General features: G+C 42.7%; 1 protein-coding gene across 2 annotated transcripts in view; it reads left to right on the top strand.

The window, feature by feature from the left end:
* Positions 1-19,544, top strand: part of GALNT10 (polypeptide N-acetylgalactosaminyltransferase 10) — an 87,297-nt gene that overhangs the window by 33,367 nt on the left and 34,386 nt on the right. The window contains exons 1-4 of one of the 2 annotated variants that reach the window (XM_064388125.1): positions 3,855-3,920; positions 4,462-4,564; positions 5,395-5,533; positions 8,582-8,748. In XM_064388125.1, coding sequence (XP_064244195.1) covers positions 3,870-3,920; positions 4,462-4,564; positions 5,395-5,533; positions 8,582-8,748 — 460 coding nt within the window. In that variant the 5' untranslated portion in view covers positions 3,855-3,869. Of the gene's footprint in view, positions 1-3,854; positions 3,921-4,461; positions 4,565-5,394; positions 5,534-8,581; positions 8,749-19,544 lie in introns of those variants that run through there. The other variant, XM_064388124.1, reaches the window with a different exon arrangement.

Below are 19,544 nucleotides of genomic sequence, written 5' to 3'. Positions count from 1 at the left end.
TATATAGCCTGACTAGATGATCATAATGAAACCTTCACGCTTTAAAATCTGCTTTTTACATGATGTTTACAATTGACTATTTAAAAAAACAGCAATATTTTTGCAAAATGGGAAACTGACACAGAAGTGAAGTGAAAATTGCTGACCTCTTTTATAGGGATAGAAATCCACATCCATAATGTGAATTTACCCTGACCATTCAGAATTGACAGCTCCAATGTTCAAACAATGGTCACTGCATTCCACAGATAAAATGCACATAAGAGGGGATGTGGTGGAGGGTTTGGACAAAAATGTTCTACCTCCTGCTATGCAGTTAGAGTTGATGAGAAATTAGGATGAGAGTGTAAATGGAGATGAAATACAGCATTACATGTATGACATAACTCCCATAAATGAGATGCTTGTTTAAGAGTTAAAGCAAAAATCAGTCCTAGGAAAGTTGCTGTGTTTTGCAGATTGCTCTGATATCACAGTCTAGAGCATTTCTTGAAGGAGTATCATCAAGTTATGTAATTTGCATAATTGAGTCAAATCCCATGCAGCATCCCTGAAGGAAACCACTAAAAAAAGCAACATTCTGGTCCCTGTATGCTGTGTCTGGATTTCTAGAGCCTCAGACATCTTTTACAAAGAGGGTGGTGGGGCGGGAAGCAAGAAAGAATGAAAAGAACTTCCAAAATCACATCAGTGTCAGCAACCTGCCCATCTTCCCCGTGACGGGGACTTTGAGGACATTTGTGCACATCCTCCCTCTGCCCGTGGTGGCATCGTGCCTGCAACCTTAAACACAGCTCTGCTAAGAGTGATGGCATGAGATGACTGCAGTCGAGGAAGGGGAAGGCAAATGTTTTATAGTTCACACTGACTTTTTTTGGTGGTCTGCTGAAATGAAGTTGGTGTTGAAGGTGGGTTTTTTAACCAGAAAGAGGATGCTGATCTGGCTGCTGCAGCTGCACCTTCCCTCCAGGGCTGTGTGGATGGTGAGGGCTGGCAAGGTCACCGAGGCAAAGACACTGATACTCCTTTTCTAGCACTGCAAGTCACTTCAAAATTAATGTTTAGACACTGTTGACACAACTTGTCAGTGACTCACAGCAGACTTTTCAGTTATGGTGTTTTAACAGTGACCTGCAAAACCAGTGTAAGCATTGTATGTTTGCTTGCAAGGGATACACTAAGGAATATTGTAACCTCTTAACATTTACCCAAGCTGACTTAAATGTAATGGAGGACTCCAGTGTTGGATGAACGAAGGTAACTTCTCTGCCCAAGACCAAAAAAAGCTGCAGAATGCAGCATGTCTGCCATGACCTGGAACTGTGTCTGCCCTTCAGGATTCTAAAAGCCACTTGGAGTTTATGCTGATCCAGCAGAGGTTCATGTTGTGTTTGTCCTGTGTGAATAGGACAGTTTGGTGCCAGCTGTACAGGGCAGAAGCATCATGAGCTGTGCAGGCAGAGGAGCTGATAATGACTCACCCTGCACAGTCCTCATTTCATTTTGTCGGTGCCAACATGAAGAAGTGTTGATCTTTGTAAGTCTCCAGAGTGAGAGCTGTGCAGAGCCTGTTCCCAGCACTTCAGGATCAATAAGTCTCACTCTGTGCACCTCTGAAGTCCCACACTGCAGTTCAGAGAGGTCTGAATAACTGATGTGTGTGCTTCATAGTTTTCCCTCATGCTAAAAGGGTACAAATTACTGACATGTGTGGCCCTGACAGGGTTAGCTTAACCTAGCACACAGATGCTTTTGTGTGTAAATTTTTCTGTGAGTGAGAGAAATAAATCTGTGTGCTTGACTTTCTACTGTCCATCTGCCTGGTTGGTGCAGTGGGTAATGCAGTGGCAGTCTCTGTGATTTTTTTTTTTTTTTTCTGTTTTTGTTTTTCTTTATTTTAACAGCCCTGGAGGATGGTGTGCTGCTGCCTGCTTTCCCTCTATCTCAGGGTTTAAATTGCTTGCATTAGGTTGTTGCTTGCTCTGAGGATGTTTACATGCACATTGCTGACCCCTCTGAAGAATGGCTTGAAGCTGTGCAGAAGATTTACTTCCCTGTACACATTATCCTACACTGAGCACACAAACACAAGGATCAGTCCAGCCCGGAGCCTGGGGCTGCGCACGCTGAGCAGGGATGGCTGCAAAGCTTTTTAATGGCTTTTAGGCTGCTGCTGTGGTGGGACAGCTCTGTAATGGTGAGAGATGCTCCTCCTCACCCAGCCCAGTGCTGTGGCCTCCCTCAGAGGGTTCTGGAGACGTTGGTGTGAATCCTTTGGGGTGTATTTCAAACCTCTCTCCCGGGGGCTGTTGTGGAGGACAGCTCCAGATCCACCCCATGTGCATTTCAGCGTGTTTCAGAAGGAATGTGTTGTGGTTGTGTCCCAGCTGGCAGCTCACCCCCGCCGTGGGGTGGGGATGAGAACTGGCAGAGTTACAAGTGAGAAAACTCATGGGTTGAAATAAAGAGTTGAAAAAGTAAAGCAAAAACCCCACAAAGCAAAACAAACCAGGGAATCCATTCCCCACTTACCACGGGCAGGCAGGTGTTCAGCCTTCCCCAGGAAAGCAGGGAAGATAAATGTCATCCCTCAACAAACCCTGCTTCCCCCCTTCTTCCCCCAGCTTTATGTGAAGGTGACACCACATGGTCTGGGATGTCCCTGGGGTCAGCTGTCCTGGCTGTGTCCCCTCCCAACTTCCCATGCACTGCCACCTTCCTCTCTGAGGGCAAAGCAAAAAAGCCTTGACTCTGGGTAAGCCCTGCCCAGCAGCAACAAAAGCATCCCTGTTTTATCAGCACTTTCCAGCACAAAGCCAAGTCACAGCCCCACACCATATCATGTGGAGAAAATTAACTCTACCCAGCCAAAAGCAGCACACAGAGCCATCCCCATGGGTACCTGCAGCAGTGGACAGGTGTTTTCCATGGATGTGTTCAGAGGGAAGGGAGGTGCCTCTGCAGTTCTAGTTTAAGATGCCCAGGTCCCAGAAAGAGATGGGATTTAGCAATGCTCTGTTAGACAGATTGGATGTCTGTTTGCTGGTGGGTCTGAGTTTTCCTCTTTTTCTCCAGGTTGCCTCAATTCCCTGCTCGCCTTGTTTGTGTTTGCCTTGGGGTGCTGGGCTCCCACAAGCACAGTGGGTGTTGTGAGGTTCAGAGTTGCACTGTGTGTTCTTCCTTCTGGATGCAGTCCCTGGACACTCTGGCCATGCTCTCCTCTGCAGTGCTGGGTGGGGTTTCCACAGCAACTGCTTTGAAGGGATTTTCACATATTTAATCCCAGGAAATGGCAGGAGGGACAGTGGCATTGTCAGTGATTCTCCTGGTGTGTGCATTCAGTCCAGAACACTATAAACAAGAGACAAGAGACCTAAAGTACAGAGATTTCAGACCTGCCAGTTGTTCCTGTGCCCATTATGATACTTGTGCAGAAGGCTAGTGCTCAGAAAGTTGGCAAAACTCTCCTGGCAAGGAGATGCTCTGGCCTGAGAGAGCTTTCCAGGACTTTTCCTGGCAGAGGAGGAGACTGGTCAGTGAGCTGGCCTGGCAAAGAATTGTTCCTTGTAAAACAGAGGCAAAATTTTACAGGATGGCAGTGTGCTGTAGTGTGGGTTGTTTAGTGGGAATGATTCAAAGTGGTGGCATTATCACCAGGCAGGAATCCACAGGAGAACCGTGGTGTTTCATGGGACAGCTGGAAAACCACAAGGCAGGTTAAGCAAATTAGTTTGATATTTATGTTTGGTGAGTCGAGGTGAGCCCTTGCATGACAGGAGTGTGTGGTTTTTCACCAGCTCAGCTGCTCTGGGGCTGCACTTGCCTTCCCCTGCATGATGTGAATCAATAAGGCTTTTGCAGTGCCTCTCATGACTCCTCTTCCTTCAGCAAATGTGAGTCTCCATCCTGTGCAGTCAGAGGTGAGCTGGAGATGTTGGATTACTGGGGATCTTCATTTGCTCACTTGTTTTCAAAGCACCCGTGGCTTGAATTTCGGGAAGAACATAATGAAATAGAATCTCTAATTGGGTTCAGCAGCAAGAGTCTTAATAAATGACCTTTTAAATCTTATTTTGATTTTATTCAGGTGTGGTAGCGTCTCATTAATAATGATCCTGCAATAGGTCTCCCATTACATCCTATTTAATTAACAAAAAGGCTGTAAGATGTATTGGATGTTTTCAAAATGAAAATGGGAGTTTTTAATAGATTCTCTGATTAAGAAATAATGTTCTGCATATGTGATGGTGCCTGGAAAAATATCACTTAACAGACACAGATAAAGTTCTGAGACAAGCAAAACTCACTTCCTCCCTCACCCCTTTCAGGCTAAAAGCCACTTGCTTGTGATGATCTTACCTTAAGGGAGATGTTTAATTTCCTCTTACAGGAAGGGGAGGCTGCTGAGGAAGGGTTTCATTTGTTGTGTATTTATTATATATCCAATTTTTTGTTTAAAAGGCACCATACGTGAGGCAAAAGAAAGACCTTTACTTTGCTGATGGACAAAGGAAAAAGGACTGGCATAACAAAGAAGCCATAAGGAGGGACTCTGAGCGTGTAGGTATGTAAGATTGCTATAAAAATGTTTTAATATGGATTGTAGCTTTGATTTTATTTGGTAGGCTGAGTGTAGAACAACATGTTCAACTTTAGGGCCAAGGTGATGTTCTTGACGTGATGCAGCATTAAAGCCAATTCATCTGTTAATCTTTTAACTGTGTTAATCCCAATTAAATTCCTTTTTCCTCAACTCCACAATAACTATTTTGAGGTGCAAATGTAACACTTAAATCTTGGTGGTTTTATGACAGGTGGAAAATTGATTTTTAAAAAACCTAGCCCCCTCTCCCAAAAATGGGAAATCGAGAAAGGAAGAATAAGAAGAATGTTCTGTAACATTCATGCAAGTCCATTCCATAATCTGGGGTTTGTCTTGCATTGCAAATAAGGCCTATTTTGAATGCCACAGCTTTACACTGATGTGTTTGCAAGGGCTCTGCCCCTCAGTGCAGGAGCACAAATCCATCTGTGCTGAGAATTCCAACAGTGCTGAGATATTCAAACCACATGGATTCTTCCCACTGTGAAACAAAAGGCATTCTGTAGGTCTTCCACAGCATTGCCAAAACCCTTCATCTGTTTCTGGTGTTAGGAGGAAGACTTTTACCTTGGATTTGCACAGCTGAGTGGTTTGTAGCAAAACTGCTTATCAGATAAAATTGTTAAATTGACGTGGTTGACCTGGTGCTAAATGACACAGAGCACAAAACTCATAAAGTAATGTTCAAAGGACTATAAGATGATCTTTTTTTCTGCTATATGGATTAGTTTCTGGCCCGTTAAGCACTAATTAGCAGCAATGATCTGTATTTACTTTCTGTCTATCCACAGGAAATGGAGAACAGGGAAAACCTTACCCAATGACTGATGCAGAGCGAGTGGACCAGGCATACAGGGAAAATGGCTTTAATATCTTTGTGAGTGATAAAATTTCTCTGAATCGTTCCCTTCCAGACATCAGGCATCCAAAGTGAGTATACAGTTTGCATTTCTAGGAGTGAAGCTTTGCAAGCCCTAAATTACCACCTCTACAGGAATGTGTTCTTTTTTATTATGGTCTCTTGTACCTTTGTTCATAAAATCCAATCTTTGTACAGCTGGCTCCTGGTATTTCCTTAATAAAGGACAGTGTAAAGTAATTTTAGTGGGAAATAGAAGAGATCAAATCTGGGGGAAAAATAGTTTTTTGATTTCAAAAGACTTTAAATTACCACAGACTTACAACCCTGCTCAGAAGAAATCTTTAATGTAACCCAGAGATTCCACTTATGTTGGCCACTAGCTAGAAATGACCATTGAATACTCAGGAGCAGAAAAAGATGTGAGTAGCTTCACTCAACTATGTATGAAGAGTTTTACCAGGTTTATGGATTATTTTTGTGGACATCTTCCTCATAAAAGCAGCCTCGTCAGGGTTTACAAGTAGAAATGAGTTCCAATTGAATACTGACTTTAGGGGTCATCTAGTTTTGGACAATATGCTGTAGGATGGTGTTGAACTGGATTTTGGTTAAGCCAGAAGTTTTTCTCTTGTAAAAGTGCATCAGTTAGGACATAGACCTTGTCTATACAAAGCTGAGAGGTTTTTAAATACTGTTGGTGAGGTTCTTAATCTGAAAGCATTGTTAGATATATGAATCTAACATTCTTTTGTGTAAAGCTGTATTTATCACATTTTAGTAAATCTGAATTCAACATCTACTTTATTCACAAGATACAAGTTCCAGAAGTCAGGTTTTATAATTTGTTAACTGCACAATTGATATATTGCCTCTTCAGCTGTCACACCAAACTAATCAAATATACTGGCTTGACACCCTTCTCAATATAAACACATAAAAAAGTAGTGAGTGTAGCTCCATAAATATTTTAGGCTTGCAGCTGAAATGTTTAAACATAGAGATAAATCAGGTAACTGAAGATGTGTGTGGATCAGCCCATGCTCAAGTTTTAGGAAATACAGTTTGAGTTTGCTAATCTAAATTCCACCTGGCCTCCATTCACAGGGTCTGCCTTGGGCTCTGGGAACTTAACAAAATACTGGCATTATCTGATGTTTATCTGAGGGTTTAATGTGTTACCTCACATGCTCCAATGTTTCTTGAAATTGCCAACTCAGTGTTGCTAATTTTGCTATTTGTGAAATGTGAAATATCTAACTCCAGCTCCAGATAAAATTAATAAGTGAAGTGTAATAAGTGAAGGGACACCAATGACTTTAAGCTGTGATTAATGGTGCTGCTGCAGTGGTTTGGTTGTTGCTTGACAAATCCTTTCCTCCAGCAGAGCAAACTGTGACTGTGGGGCCCTTGAGGAGTGGATAAACAGCATGTGCCTAATGGGTGCTGGGATTAGCTGGGCAGGGAGCAGGGTTACCCATAGTGGGGTGTGCAGAGAAGGAATTCATGACTGGAAGGATCTGCTGTGCATTCTCTGTGCCCATTAAAAATATGTACATTAAATGGTATGGTTTGTGTTACTGGAGAGGTTGAAAAGGGCAGTTTATAACAAAGTTAGGCTGAGACCAAGCCATAAAGTTACAAGTCCATAAAGAGTATTCCAGAAAGAAGGCAGCTGTGTTTTAGAGCCTGTTATATGCAGTGAGGAGTGTGAGATGTGCTGGGGAAAAATGCATCATCTGCCTTGCCATGAGCTTTGGGGCCAAAGCTGGTTTTCTCCCCAACAGCTGATGAGTGAGATGGTTTGTGTGGACTTTAATACACCACACAGTGTGTCACCTCTGCTTTCTGTTAATTGTGGGACTCGGGGAGCTGGGGCACAGCATGTATTGGATCTGCCTGGTGCACACATACAATTGTTTGTTTCAACAGTCATGTCTTCCCCTGATAACAGTTCCTTTAAGCTCCTCTAGGGTTTTTAATATTAAATACTAATTTTGCAGGTCTTGTAAAGCAATTGTAGATACAGTAGCTGGAGGGAAGCAATTTCTCTCCACGCTTAATGGTTAAACTTAATAGCTAAAGTTTTCCACTTGTTAAAGTGAGTCAGAAAATGAGGATTCCAGTTTAAGAAGAGTTAGAAACAATTCAAGGGCTCTTGGTTCATATTGGAGCAGAACTGTAGCTAGTAGCTGTTGGAAGAAGGTTAGGGTGGCAGTGGCAGGGGCTGGATGAAAGCAGTCCCTGCAGCTTTAGTTTGCATCTTGCATCTGTGCATTGCAGCCACAGCCTGCAGGCTCTTGGCAGCACCCCAGGACAATTCATCACACCCAGAATACGTCACTGTCCTCTCACACAGGCACCAGAGTAACTTCCTGTAGGCACAGATGTATTGAGCTTGTATAACATAGGTACATCCTTCTCTGTGCCCTGGGAAAGGTACCAGGAAAAAGCTGCCACTGCCAGAGCTGCTTTCATTCCTGTCTGCCCTTCCGGGGGCCAGGGCAGGGAATTACTCCTGTGTGCATGGAATTGTGCACAGAGTGACAGCCTCCCAGGGAACTGGCAGGGCACAGCCTGCACAGCAGCCTGGGGGCTGTGCAAGGGACAGGGAGCAGCGTGGGACCTCCCTGCCCTGCTCCTGGGGCAGCTTGTCCTGCTGGCACTGTCCTGGCACCCTCCACACACCTCCATTCACACAGCACACGCTGGTTTGTTCTGGACACAGGGGGCTCCAGGGATGGATAGATTCTTGACCCCTACTGAATGTGATTTAACTACATTGGGTCACTGTGTGGCTTTAGAGGTTACCTGTTTAACCAGATGTAAAGTCCAATTATGGCCACGCCTGCAGGAAAGTAAACACTGCACTTCATACTGCAGAATTTTATTTATGAAACTGCCTTGAAACCAACCCTACGAGGTAACAGTTTGCCTATTTCAAAATCAAGAAAATTAGTGCCCTCTGCATCATTTTGAGGAGTAAAGAAGTTTACTAAATTTACTTTACTAAGTTGCTTGCTGGTAATTAATACAGAAGTGCTGGTGTGTTTTGAGTGTTTTTTGGTGTGGCTGGTGTGCTCTGGCAGCACCTTTTGACTTGCTCTGTCTGTGTCCAGCTGCAAGAACAAGCTGTACCTGGAGAAGCTGCCGAACACCAGCGTGATCATCCCTTTCCACAACGAGGGCTGGTCCTCGCTGCTGCGGACGGTGCACAGCGTCCTGAACCGCTCCCCGCCCGAGCTGGTGGCAGAGATCGTGCTGGTGGACGACTTCAGCGACAGAGGTAGCATGGTTTCTGTGTGACACCCCCACCAGCCTGCCCTACCTAAGGCATCACTGCACTTGCAGATACGTGTATGATGACCTGTGGTTTTTTATTTGCCAGCAGCAGAGCTCATGGCGATCTTGCCCCGGTGCGTTTGAAAGCAGAAAATTCATGTTCCGTATTCAGGGTGTGCTGGTTTAGCTGCTGCTGACATGGACTGTCCTGTGTTCTGGGCAATAAGAAAAGCCAGGAAAGCTGGTTTTAATATTCAGCTAAGGGCCTGTGTAGCCCTTAATGTAAAATGTTAAATGTTGACTCTTGAAATAACAAAAAAAAAGCCAAGAAATGGGAATAGCTCACTCCTTACATTCTACTTTTTTTTTTTTTTTTCTTTCTTGATGCAGGACATGTAAAAGAATTCTTGATAAAAGGTTACCATCTGGGACTGCCTATTATTTGGCTTGTCTTTCTCATGAATTTTATGCATCCAAACCTTTTCTCTCCCTTACTGGGACCTTCCATCAATATTCTGTACTGCACTGCCTGGAGTAGTCACTTTGGGCTGGGTTGAAGTGCTGTCTGCAGAGGTGTGGAGTCACTGGCACCACACACCACCACGAATGGAACAGCCACTTGTCATTGCAGCAGCAATGTGTGCATGTAGTTGCTGAGATCTTTTTCTCTGAGCCATTTAAATGGTGCCCGATGCAAATTAAGCTGCACTTTGCCTTGTGTGTTGCACCCTTGCTGTGGTGGAAAAGGCAAGTGAAGGAGGAATCAATGCCTCTGTCATGTAGGCATTGCATAGGTGGACAAATCCCATGGGAAGTCCTCTGACTGGTGTTGAAGAGGGCACAGTGGCTTTGAGGGGTTATGGTCAGATCTAGAAACTCTGTTTTCTCCTTTAAAGTTACTATTTAGCTTTATGAACTGCAGAGTTCAAGCCACTGATATTACTCAAGTGAGGCAAAAGGGCTTTCTGTACAGATCCTAAAGGATGCATCTCCAGAAACCTGACATCTAGGAAGCTCCTAAATGAGCTTGCAAACAAGCTTGTGAATATTTAGTGTTCTGATCTATACTGCCTTCCAAATAGGCATTACCCAACAGCTGTAGTACTTGATCTGAAATTCTTCTCTCATTAGTTTGCAAGCAAGGCATGCTGCATTGAACAAATCAATGTTACATAAAATAAGTGTTTCTTTAGAGAATTTTCAGGCTAAGGTGAGGAGAAGGAAAACCCACCTTCCTGACAAGGTCTTTTTATTGCTACTCAGTCTAGAAGCAAATTAGACAAGCTCATGCTGTAGCCACAAGTGAGTTGCACAAATGGGTTTGTTTTCAGAGAAGTGGAAGTAATGAAATCTAGTTTTCTGTGGGTCTGTTTTCCTTGTTCTTTAGATGTGCCCTGACCAGGTGAAAGAGAACCCTCCTGGCTCCACCCCTGCTCCTCAGTCTGTACCTGTGCTGTTTGTCCAGCTCACTCTTCTCTGTTCCACCTGCCTCTGATAAGACAAAAACTCTTCTCCCTTGGTCATCCATCTTTCATACAAAGGTTTCAAGAAGTAGCTGGGATTCATTTGTGTGCAGCATCTGTTTATAAATAGATATGAAAGATTCCAGGTGCTGGACAGTAAGCTAAATTCTCAAGGGAAGAGAATAACACTCATGCAAAGAATGTGTTAATAAAAACTGGTGTGGGGATTCTCTTTGAGGTGGATTTTTCTTGGTTTTTTTGTTTGGTTTTTTTTTTTTTTTTTAACCAGTATTTTCCTGCTAGCACAGTTGATTTCTGCACACTGGGACAATTGCTGGTTAGGATGAAACATCTTTTCTTCAGTGCTGTCACTTCTGCGTCTGCACTTTTATTCCTTACCCACACTGGGGTTGGCTTGCACATCTCTCAATGGCCTTAAATAGATCCTTAGTCTTAGGGGGCTCTTAAATCCTAATCACATGATCTTGACTTGAAAGGCTGATGGTTACAAATTTCTGATTGTAACTTATCCATTGTTTAAAAAAAAAGGGGGGGGGGAACAAAACAAAAAAATCCCCCAAAACAAAACCTACATAGCAAACACTTCAACGCACTAACTGAGAAGTGACAGTTTAATGCATCAAACTGAAATGCATGAAGGAGCAGAAGTTCCAGGAAAGCTTTTACTTGTAAGTTGTATGTTTGAAAAGAGCACATCCTTGGATTTGGACTGTTTGACAACTGCTCTGGTTATCTGTTTCTTATTATTAAATTGGGCAGATAATAAGAACTCCACGTCCAAGCTGATGATCATCACAGCTGTGCCACAGAACTGGAGAGCAGTGAAAAGAATGAGAAGAAATTTCTTGATTTTTTTTTTGCAAATCATAAATTATTGGTCCTCTGCATTGTCTGCAAAGCATTCTGTATTGTCCTTAAGATTTCTGTGCTTCTGTTTGAAGTAACAGTCCCTAAATTTGTAGCAGCATCTTTCAGAGTTGCAGAATCTGTTGGATGTGCTGACAGTAGAGGCCATGGCTGAGGTCAGAGGGGCATAGTAGGAACAGTAAATGTCATCTCCTTCCCTGAAGAGATCAGTAAATAGTCCCCATAAACTCCAGTGAAAAGCCAAGGATGGGAAGGATAATCACTCAATAAAAATCTATTATTAATTTTTTTATGGAGATGTTACTCTGACAGGATAAAACATTGGATATCTCTGCTGTACCTCATGCTGGCCTTTCACTCAAGGGTTGTCTAAACAGACCTCCAGAACTTTAATAACTCTTTAAAGAATTTTCTTCAATAGCTTGACCTTTCCTGGCAAGGAGATTCTCTCTCTCTCTCTCTCCCGCCAGCATTTCTTGTATGCTGACCTGTGCTGGGGTTAAATGTGCTGGGGCTTGCCAGCTGCCCTTGAGGTGCTGGAATATTTCTCTCTTGTTCTCTGTTTCACTGCTTTCTGGGAGTGGTGATATTGGTGCTGATCCATCAGCCTCTTTCATCCCTGTATCTCTCACATGGAGAATCTTTGCTGCACGTGAAGAAAAGAGGACTTTGGTAATAATAGAAATAGTAAGTGTGGAAACCTGGCTACTGCAAAGAGTATTTTTCCTGACAGATGTTATTTTCATCTGTTTTTCATCTGGTTTTAAGCTTGAATGCAAGGAATTTTTGGTGTGTCTATGAAGAAGGCTGAGAAGTTGGCTAACAGAGTGACAGGAGAGTGAGGACAGATTTCTGGGTTAGTTGGTGGCTGCTGTGGTCTGCAGCAAACCTGAGGGGCAGCTGTGGCTGTGCATTGTTGGAGCTCCTGGACAGATGAATCATCATCTGGAAGTGTCAGCAGCCATTTATTTCTTAATTTGTTTGAAAGAGACAACTCTGTGACCTTTAGCAATAAACATTTTTCATCCAAAAAATGCTGTCCTGATGACAGCAAATCTTAACAGGGAGCAGCAAAAGCTTTACGAGTCATGTTTTTTAAATGTTTCCTTTGCTTTGTACTTGGAAAGTCAAAAGGTGCTGGAAGAACTTGCTGTCTGGAATGCTTTGGGGTTTATTGCATGCCTGCAGTATAATGCAAATGGTCCAAATCTAAAAAAAGGCTAGAGCCTCACCTCACCCAAATTTTGTGCAGGATTCCACATCAAAATGCTGTGGGAAAGGCACTGTCAGTGGGGTCAGTGGGTCTGGTGGCTCCATCCCCTTTGCCTTGAGCTGCAGTTATTGTCACCTCCAGCAGCTCCTTCCTGACACTTAAATCTTCCTCTGTGGGGATTCCCTTGGTAGGTTGGGTTGATTTAAAAGGAGCTGCTTTCCATCATGTGCCATTGGTCACAGCAGAGTGAATATTGCAGGGCTGGTTTTTACTTTCTCTGCTGGTACTCTGCTGTCTGTGTAGCCTTGCATTAAGACTGCTATAATGCTTTTTTTTCCCCCACAAATTTGATTGAGAGTGATGTAAGAACTTTTCCCCAGTTCAGAACACTTGTAGGGATTTTCTGTGCAGAAGAAAATAGGTTATATTGGAGAGGAAGACACCAAATCAGCAAACTGTTGTTGGAGAGGAAGAATTAACCTGGCTGGCATTGGCTGCTTCTTCCTGCATGGTACAGAGAACTGCCAGAGAGCCACAGTCTGACCTCCAGGGTTTGATGAACCTCAGCTATTGCAGGGTGGTCCAAAATAATGCCTCCCCTTCTGAATAAGCAGAATTCTGGATGTAACACATGTGAATTACCACTCTAGAATTCCTGATCATAAAAACTCCTAGCTGTGGCAGTCCTGTGTGGATTTGTGGCTTCACTTTTAATTTCTATAGCTGTTCTTTAGGTCTGATAGTGTAATTTAAACCTTTTCATATGCTGGCTTGCAGGATACTAATTGCATCCCTCCAAGCCTGTTGTTACCAGAATGGCCCTAAGTGAACTAAAATGTTTTTTCCATGTATATCAGTTTTCTCCTGGGGTCTGTCATGTGAAATTTGTTTGCTTTTTGAATATCTAATTACTATGCTGCTGAGGGGGAATTTGGTTCTATTCTGTCATAGAAATGGGAGGAGGAGAACTGAAGCGGAATTGCAGGTCAGCTTGTAACACTGCAGGTTTTTCTGTCAGCTCTGATGGCATTTTGTTATTGATAGCTGGCCACAAGTCACAGGCAGGCAGTTCATGGTTCTTCAGGGTCTGCTTCAGTCCCTGGGCCTGCAGCAGAATTGCTGTGGTGAGAAATGGAGCTGTTCAGCTCTAGTGTCTGTCTTGTACTAAATGAATTGTTGGTCTCCACCTCATTCTTGTACCTTGTGGACACCCCTGCTGTAAAAGCTGTCTCTGTAAAAGCTGTCTGTGCATGAACAGATGTAAAGCTGTCCTCTGTCTCAGTAATAAATGATCAGCCCTGAGCTGGAGGAGCAGGGGATGGCACATCCCTTTGCAGGATGCTTGTCACCTGGTACATATTTGGTAGCACAGCAGTGGAGCATCAAACACTCCTGGTGAAAGGCAGAAGGCAAACTCCTTTGTTTTGGAGGAGAGGTCTCTTACTGGAACAGATGCAGAATCACAAATAGTTGAGTTTGGAAAGGAAAGGCTACAGCAGGTTTCTCCAGATCTTATTATTCACTCAAATTTTGAAAATCTCCAAGGATGGAGACTCCCTAATGTCTCTGTTCTGCTGTTCAGTCAGTCTGTCAGTGACCTAGTTTGAAAAATGCCTTGTGCTTAACCAGCATTTCCTGTGCTTCAGTTTGTGCCCAAGGACTCCCAGGTCCTTTTCTGCAGAGCTCCTATAACTTATCTAGGAAACACCTGTAAAAGAATACCTCTAAAACAAACTAATTGTTTGCATTTGCATGCTTCTGGACCAAACTGATATCATGGATTTTTCAGCCTTTCCCTTAAAGTCAGACATGGTAGGATTGTTACCTTTTCACCCTTTGCAGCAATGGAAATTTAAAAATTATTCTAGACATTTGAAGCTTACTGTGTGCAGGAGGCTGTGACTTAATTGCTGGATGTCATTAAAAGAAACATCTTGTGGTGTGCTTGGGGCTGGCTGTGTGCTCAGAGGAAAGGGTACACACCACACAGGGTTTATCTTATTTTATGGCTGAGCTTGACAGAAATCAGTGATTGTGGCTAAGTGCTTGAATTTCACATAAAACTCACGTTTCAGCATTCAATTATTTGCATATTGAATGACAGCCTGTTCTTACTTGTTTTTGAGATTACTTTGGTATAAATGACAGTGTTTTAGAACAAATGTTGTCCCTTGTTGAAGATGAGAACTGCAGCATCAGTCATCTCCAAAGCACGAGTTACATGCAAAGCACTCTGTTGGTACAATAATAAAGCTGGCTGTGGCAGCACTGAAAATACTGCAGTCTCCAAACATCAGGATTGTTCTGGAAGTGTTAACCCAGCTGGGCCCTCTGCCCATGCTGTTGCATGTCTGTGCAAGATGTGAAATCTGAGCATCCTTCTCAGAGCAGCCAGGCAAAATCTGCACCTGGCACTGGGGGGCAACAAAGCTCTCAGCCCAAGTATTGGAATGTATTTGACCCAAGATGACATCTGTAAAGTGCACCCTTTGACCTTTACATTAAACACAGCCAGGTTTAGGGAGTGGCTGTCCAGGAGGCTCTGTAAATACACCCTTGGCTGCAGTGGATTTCAAGGAGAATTTTGTTCTGAAGAATGTGTATGGGAACTCATTTTCCCTTAGGTGGTCATCATGGAGATTTTGGATTTCAGCTTCATCTTCCAAGACTACTCCATTACCTTGAACCTCATCTTAATTTGTGAAAACTTTTTTTAGGAGTCTATTCTACTAATATGTTCAACCATTTTAATTTTTTTTTAATTCCTTCCCTATCAGAGAGGAGACACAACCAAATCCTTCTTTTTCCCTTGACAGATAAATCCCTGTGACATTTTAAACCTCTCTTTATATTGCAGTACAGGTAATTCTGGAGGTATGGGATAATCTGAGTGGAAAACCAAATGTGAGTGAGGTAACTTGGCTGAACCATGAGCAGCATAATTTGGTCTGGAGGGCAGAAGTCACTGAGCAGTGCAGTGAGGGAGAAGGCCAGGGGTGATTAATGTGTCATTTGGTGCAGCAGCAGGTATATAGCAAATACAGCTCTGTTCCATTAACCACATCTGCCAGGCCTTAATTGAAAGAAATCATGTTCTTAGTATCTGAAATAGAAAAAGGTTTAATACTTGAGTCCTTTTTGATCTTTAAATGGAACAGTAACAGATTTATGCAGCTAAAGAGATTATCTTTTCATCTTCAGGCACATGCACTGTAAAAGTAATTTTTTTTCTCTTAAATGCACTGAAGTGCATCTGGTTAGTACATCTCAGAATATGGAGTGACTGTGCTTAGGATGAAGTGATGACAGCCTTTCTTGCTGAATTATCAATATTTTCATCTTAAAGCTTCTTATCAGAAAGTATGGAGAAAAGAAGAAAAAGCCAGCTCTTTTGGGCCAACTGTGTTTTTCCACAACTTTTTTGAAGTGTTGCTTTCAAGGTCTCTCATAAAAGTTGTGTCCATAAAAGTATTGCCCCAAACAACTGATAGAAAGATTATTTTTGTAAATTAAGTTACAGAATAAAGAGGATTTTTTTCCTTGTTAGAATTCATTGCAGACCATTTCAGGTCTGTTTAGATTCAGGAAAAATGTCTTTGATGTAAAAGATCTCCCTTTGGGTGAGTGGGAGAAGGTTGGTTCTTCTTGGGTGGAGAGATGTGAAATTTCTGCCCCCAACTGCAGCATGGCTCCCAGGGAGCACAGCAGAGCAGGGACATGAGTGTGGGAGTGAATTTGTGAACTCACCAGCACTCCTTTCCATAGTGAGCACCAAAGGGATAAAATAAAAGCTGGTGCAGACATCCCATTTTTGTTCATGAGAAGAGAGTAATTTGTTATTCTCCATTTTTGGCACTGTCTTGTGGGATACTTTAGATAACAGTGACAAAGTCTGCTTTGGATCAGAGTGAGATGTGGATGAAATTCAATTTTATGTTTCCACTTTTTTGAGTATTCATTTTTAATGTGTTTTTAATGTCTGTACTTGTGTATTCCCTTCATAAAGGGATGTCTAAAACCTGCACTGTTCATTAGGCAATGGCTGGGGAGCATTAAAAGTTTATTCTCTGGTGTTTTAAAAGTGTGAGGGCCTATTGTAGTTGTTTACTACAGCTTTGTTTGTGACAGCCTAAATTAACTAAGCAGTTTACTTTTCATCATCTTGTGTTTATTTCTCTAAGAAATAGAGAAATAAATTCACTTGCTGTGGCTGAAAGATTTTTCTAGAAAGAAATGAGGTGGCTCTAAAAGGTCGAGTATACTGTGACCTCTTTCTCAGCTAATTATTGTGTAGTGAAGGATGTCTGGCAGTCTAAAGTTTTAAAAAAATAAATAATTGAGGAGCAGAGTTTCCATTACAGCTCATTAAGGAAATCTCTGCATTGCTTGCTACTAAGAAACCCTACACATGTAGCTTCTGTTAGAGGAGCTTTGCAGGAAAACAGCTTTAATTTCATTCTCCTCACCTTGAAGTACATGTTCTCATCTGCTTGGAGTCAAAAATCTAGATATCTGCCAGCTGCAGTGCAAATCAGCATTTTAATGCTTTACAGCTGCTTCTCTATAGAAGTTAATTAGAAATGTGATTCAAACACCCTCTGCCCATATAGGATATCTATTACTGGTAATCATAGTTTCTGCTATTTAAACCTGCATTTGGAGTGGCATTAACAAAGCAGCTGTTCCACACAGGGACGTTGATAAAGGTGGAAACTTCTTTGAGAAGATTGGAAGCTAAATGCTGCTTCAACTGAAAAATAATAATGGATAAACCAAACCACATTCCTTTTCTAGTTTTAATTGCAGTTCTGTTTTCTTAGTAGGGAAATGGCACACAGTTGTGTCAGTGTAGCATCAATTCCTGTTGCCTGTTACCCACAACAGGGATGCACTGATGGAGCACAGTAGTTTAACTCTGCTGAGCAGGGGGAAGCCAGAGCTCCAGATTTAAAAGCAGGGACCTTCGGCTATCAGTCCTGCCCTGTCCTCTGTCATCCAGATAAAATTAATCTGTTACTTGAGAATGATTTTGCCCACAAGATGGTTTAGTTTTGGTATCAGTACACCTGTGAACAGGCCTGGATTTTTGCTTCAGGATTTAATGGATTTATTGACCTTTCTAGCAGATGTCACTGACTTGCTGTGATAGCTGCATTTCTTGCGAGTAAAGTAAACCAGAGTGTTGGGAACAGATGGTGAAGAGGTCTAGAAGAAGAGTAAAGTGTGAGTTTGTAAATTATACTTCTGGCATGGCAGAGTTTGTTACTGCAAGTCACTTGTGTGTGTTCTCCCTGCAGCTGGATTGCTATTTTCTTCATTTGCCAAATACATTGTTTTCTTTTCTCTGACACACAGTCTACAGGACAGACCTCCTTCTGCTTTGTCATTCATGGTTATTAATGTTCAAGCATCACTGTAGGACTAAAGGATTATCAGTTACTTTTCCAGAATTCCAATTTGGCTGCAACCCCAAAGCAAAAACTTTGTAGTTCTCTGCCATTAATTTTAGGCTTCATAGTTGTTCTTCCTCACTTAGACACTTGAGATCAGAGCCTGTGGGACCCGAAGGGGTGCATTCCTACCAAATCAAAGCCACTTTCAAGTGAGTTACATCTCGGGCCTAATGGACTGTTCTCTAACAAGACAAAAGTCTGGAGCAGATTGCTCTGTCAATCCTTGTGCTCTTTCTGGAATATTTCCTTTTCTGATGATTTGTACAGAGCAAATACTTTCAAGCCAAGAAGTTCTTTGCCTCTATCAGCAATATTCATGTACAAAGCCAACTCTCCAAGGACTGGTTTGTTTTGGCATCTTCTTTTCTTTTCTTTTTTTCCCCAGCAAAACTCAGTGACTTTTAAGGCTTTAATCTTGCAACTTTGATATGTTCCAAAATGTTTCAGTAAGAACTATCTTAACACTTCATCTGCCTGCATCTCTTCAAATGATAGCCAGTTTTGCTTTGCTGTTGGTCACAGATTTTAGGTTCCTGACATGATTCACTGTGCAGAACATCACTGGCAGCAGTGGCTGTGTCCTGACACACTCCCTGGGCACAGAGGAGGCTTTGGAACAAACTTCTGAGATGCTTTTGCACCCCTGCTTGTCTCTCCAGTGCCCAGAAAGCAGCTGATGGTGTAGGTTCAAGGCAATTGAAGATTTTGAGAGTGCAGGCATTCCTTTGGTTAAACAACTGGGCAGTGAAAGCTCCTGATGTGGCCTTAAGATGAGCGCAGAGATTGCTCGGGTTGAAGGCAGTAATTTGGGACAGTAATGCCCTTCCTTGCCAGTCACCATGGCTACCTCAAACTTGAGCTGAATATTAAGTGTACTGCAAGGAATTCACCCCTGTTTTGTAGCTACAAAGGCTGTGTAGGCCAAAACCTGCATCTCTCCAGTGTGTGTGTGCCAGCACAGCAGCTCTGAGGTTAAAAGCAATCAACAGGAAATCACTGAGAGTCACAAAATACCCTCTCTAGATGAAATGTAGTCAACAGAAGAGGGAAAAACCTAAGTGGGTGCTTTAATCTTGATACATATTTAATGAAATGGGAAGGGAGAAGAGTAAACTAACCAGAATGACTTGACTGTTTCCCCTGGGAGAGATGGGTTCTGGCAGAGGGGGAAAAACTGATCTTGGGGGGTGGCCAGGAGGTCAGTGTGCAGGAATTAAGAGGTGATGCATACACCACAGGTTGGCTGCATTGCTCCCAAGGAACAGCAGGTTTAAACCTTTACAGCGTGAAGGAAAGATAACTAAATGGATTTTTCTGGATTCCCTCAGAAAGCAGCAGTTGGAACAGACTCTTTTACAAATTAAACTTTCCTGGGGGATTGAAAGGTTGTGCTGTCACTAAGATGATTACTCCCTGTGTATTTCCCTGCTTGGAAATGCAGCCTACTAAACTTTCCTTGGGGTCTGGGTGTATTTATATATTGATGCCAGTAAGTATAAATTTTCCCATTTTAAAATTACACCTTTGTCTCTGTATTCATTGCTATTATCTCCTGAAGGATACCCTGAGCAGGGTTGGGATGTCTGCTGTAGGGTGGAGGAAGAACTGAGAAAGTTCCCTTTGCAGACTGAAGGGTGAATTGATGGCACAGGCAGGACAGCAGAAGTTTAGGCACCTGACTTTATCACAGTCCAGGCTCACACCAGTGGTCTTTTCCCCACTAACTCTCAATCTGGCTTATTTTTTTGGGCACATTCTTCCACTTCTATGCAGTTTATTGTGC

Source organism: Passer domesticus, chromosome 13, assembly GCF_036417665.1.
Source record: "Passer domesticus isolate bPasDom1 chromosome 13, bPasDom1.hap1, whole genome shotgun sequence".
NCBI classification, from domain to species: Eukaryota; Metazoa; Chordata; class Aves; order Passeriformes; family Passeridae; genus Passer; species Passer domesticus.
Note: the sequence above shows the minus strand (reverse complement) of the source record. Positions and strands in the feature narration are given on the sequence as shown.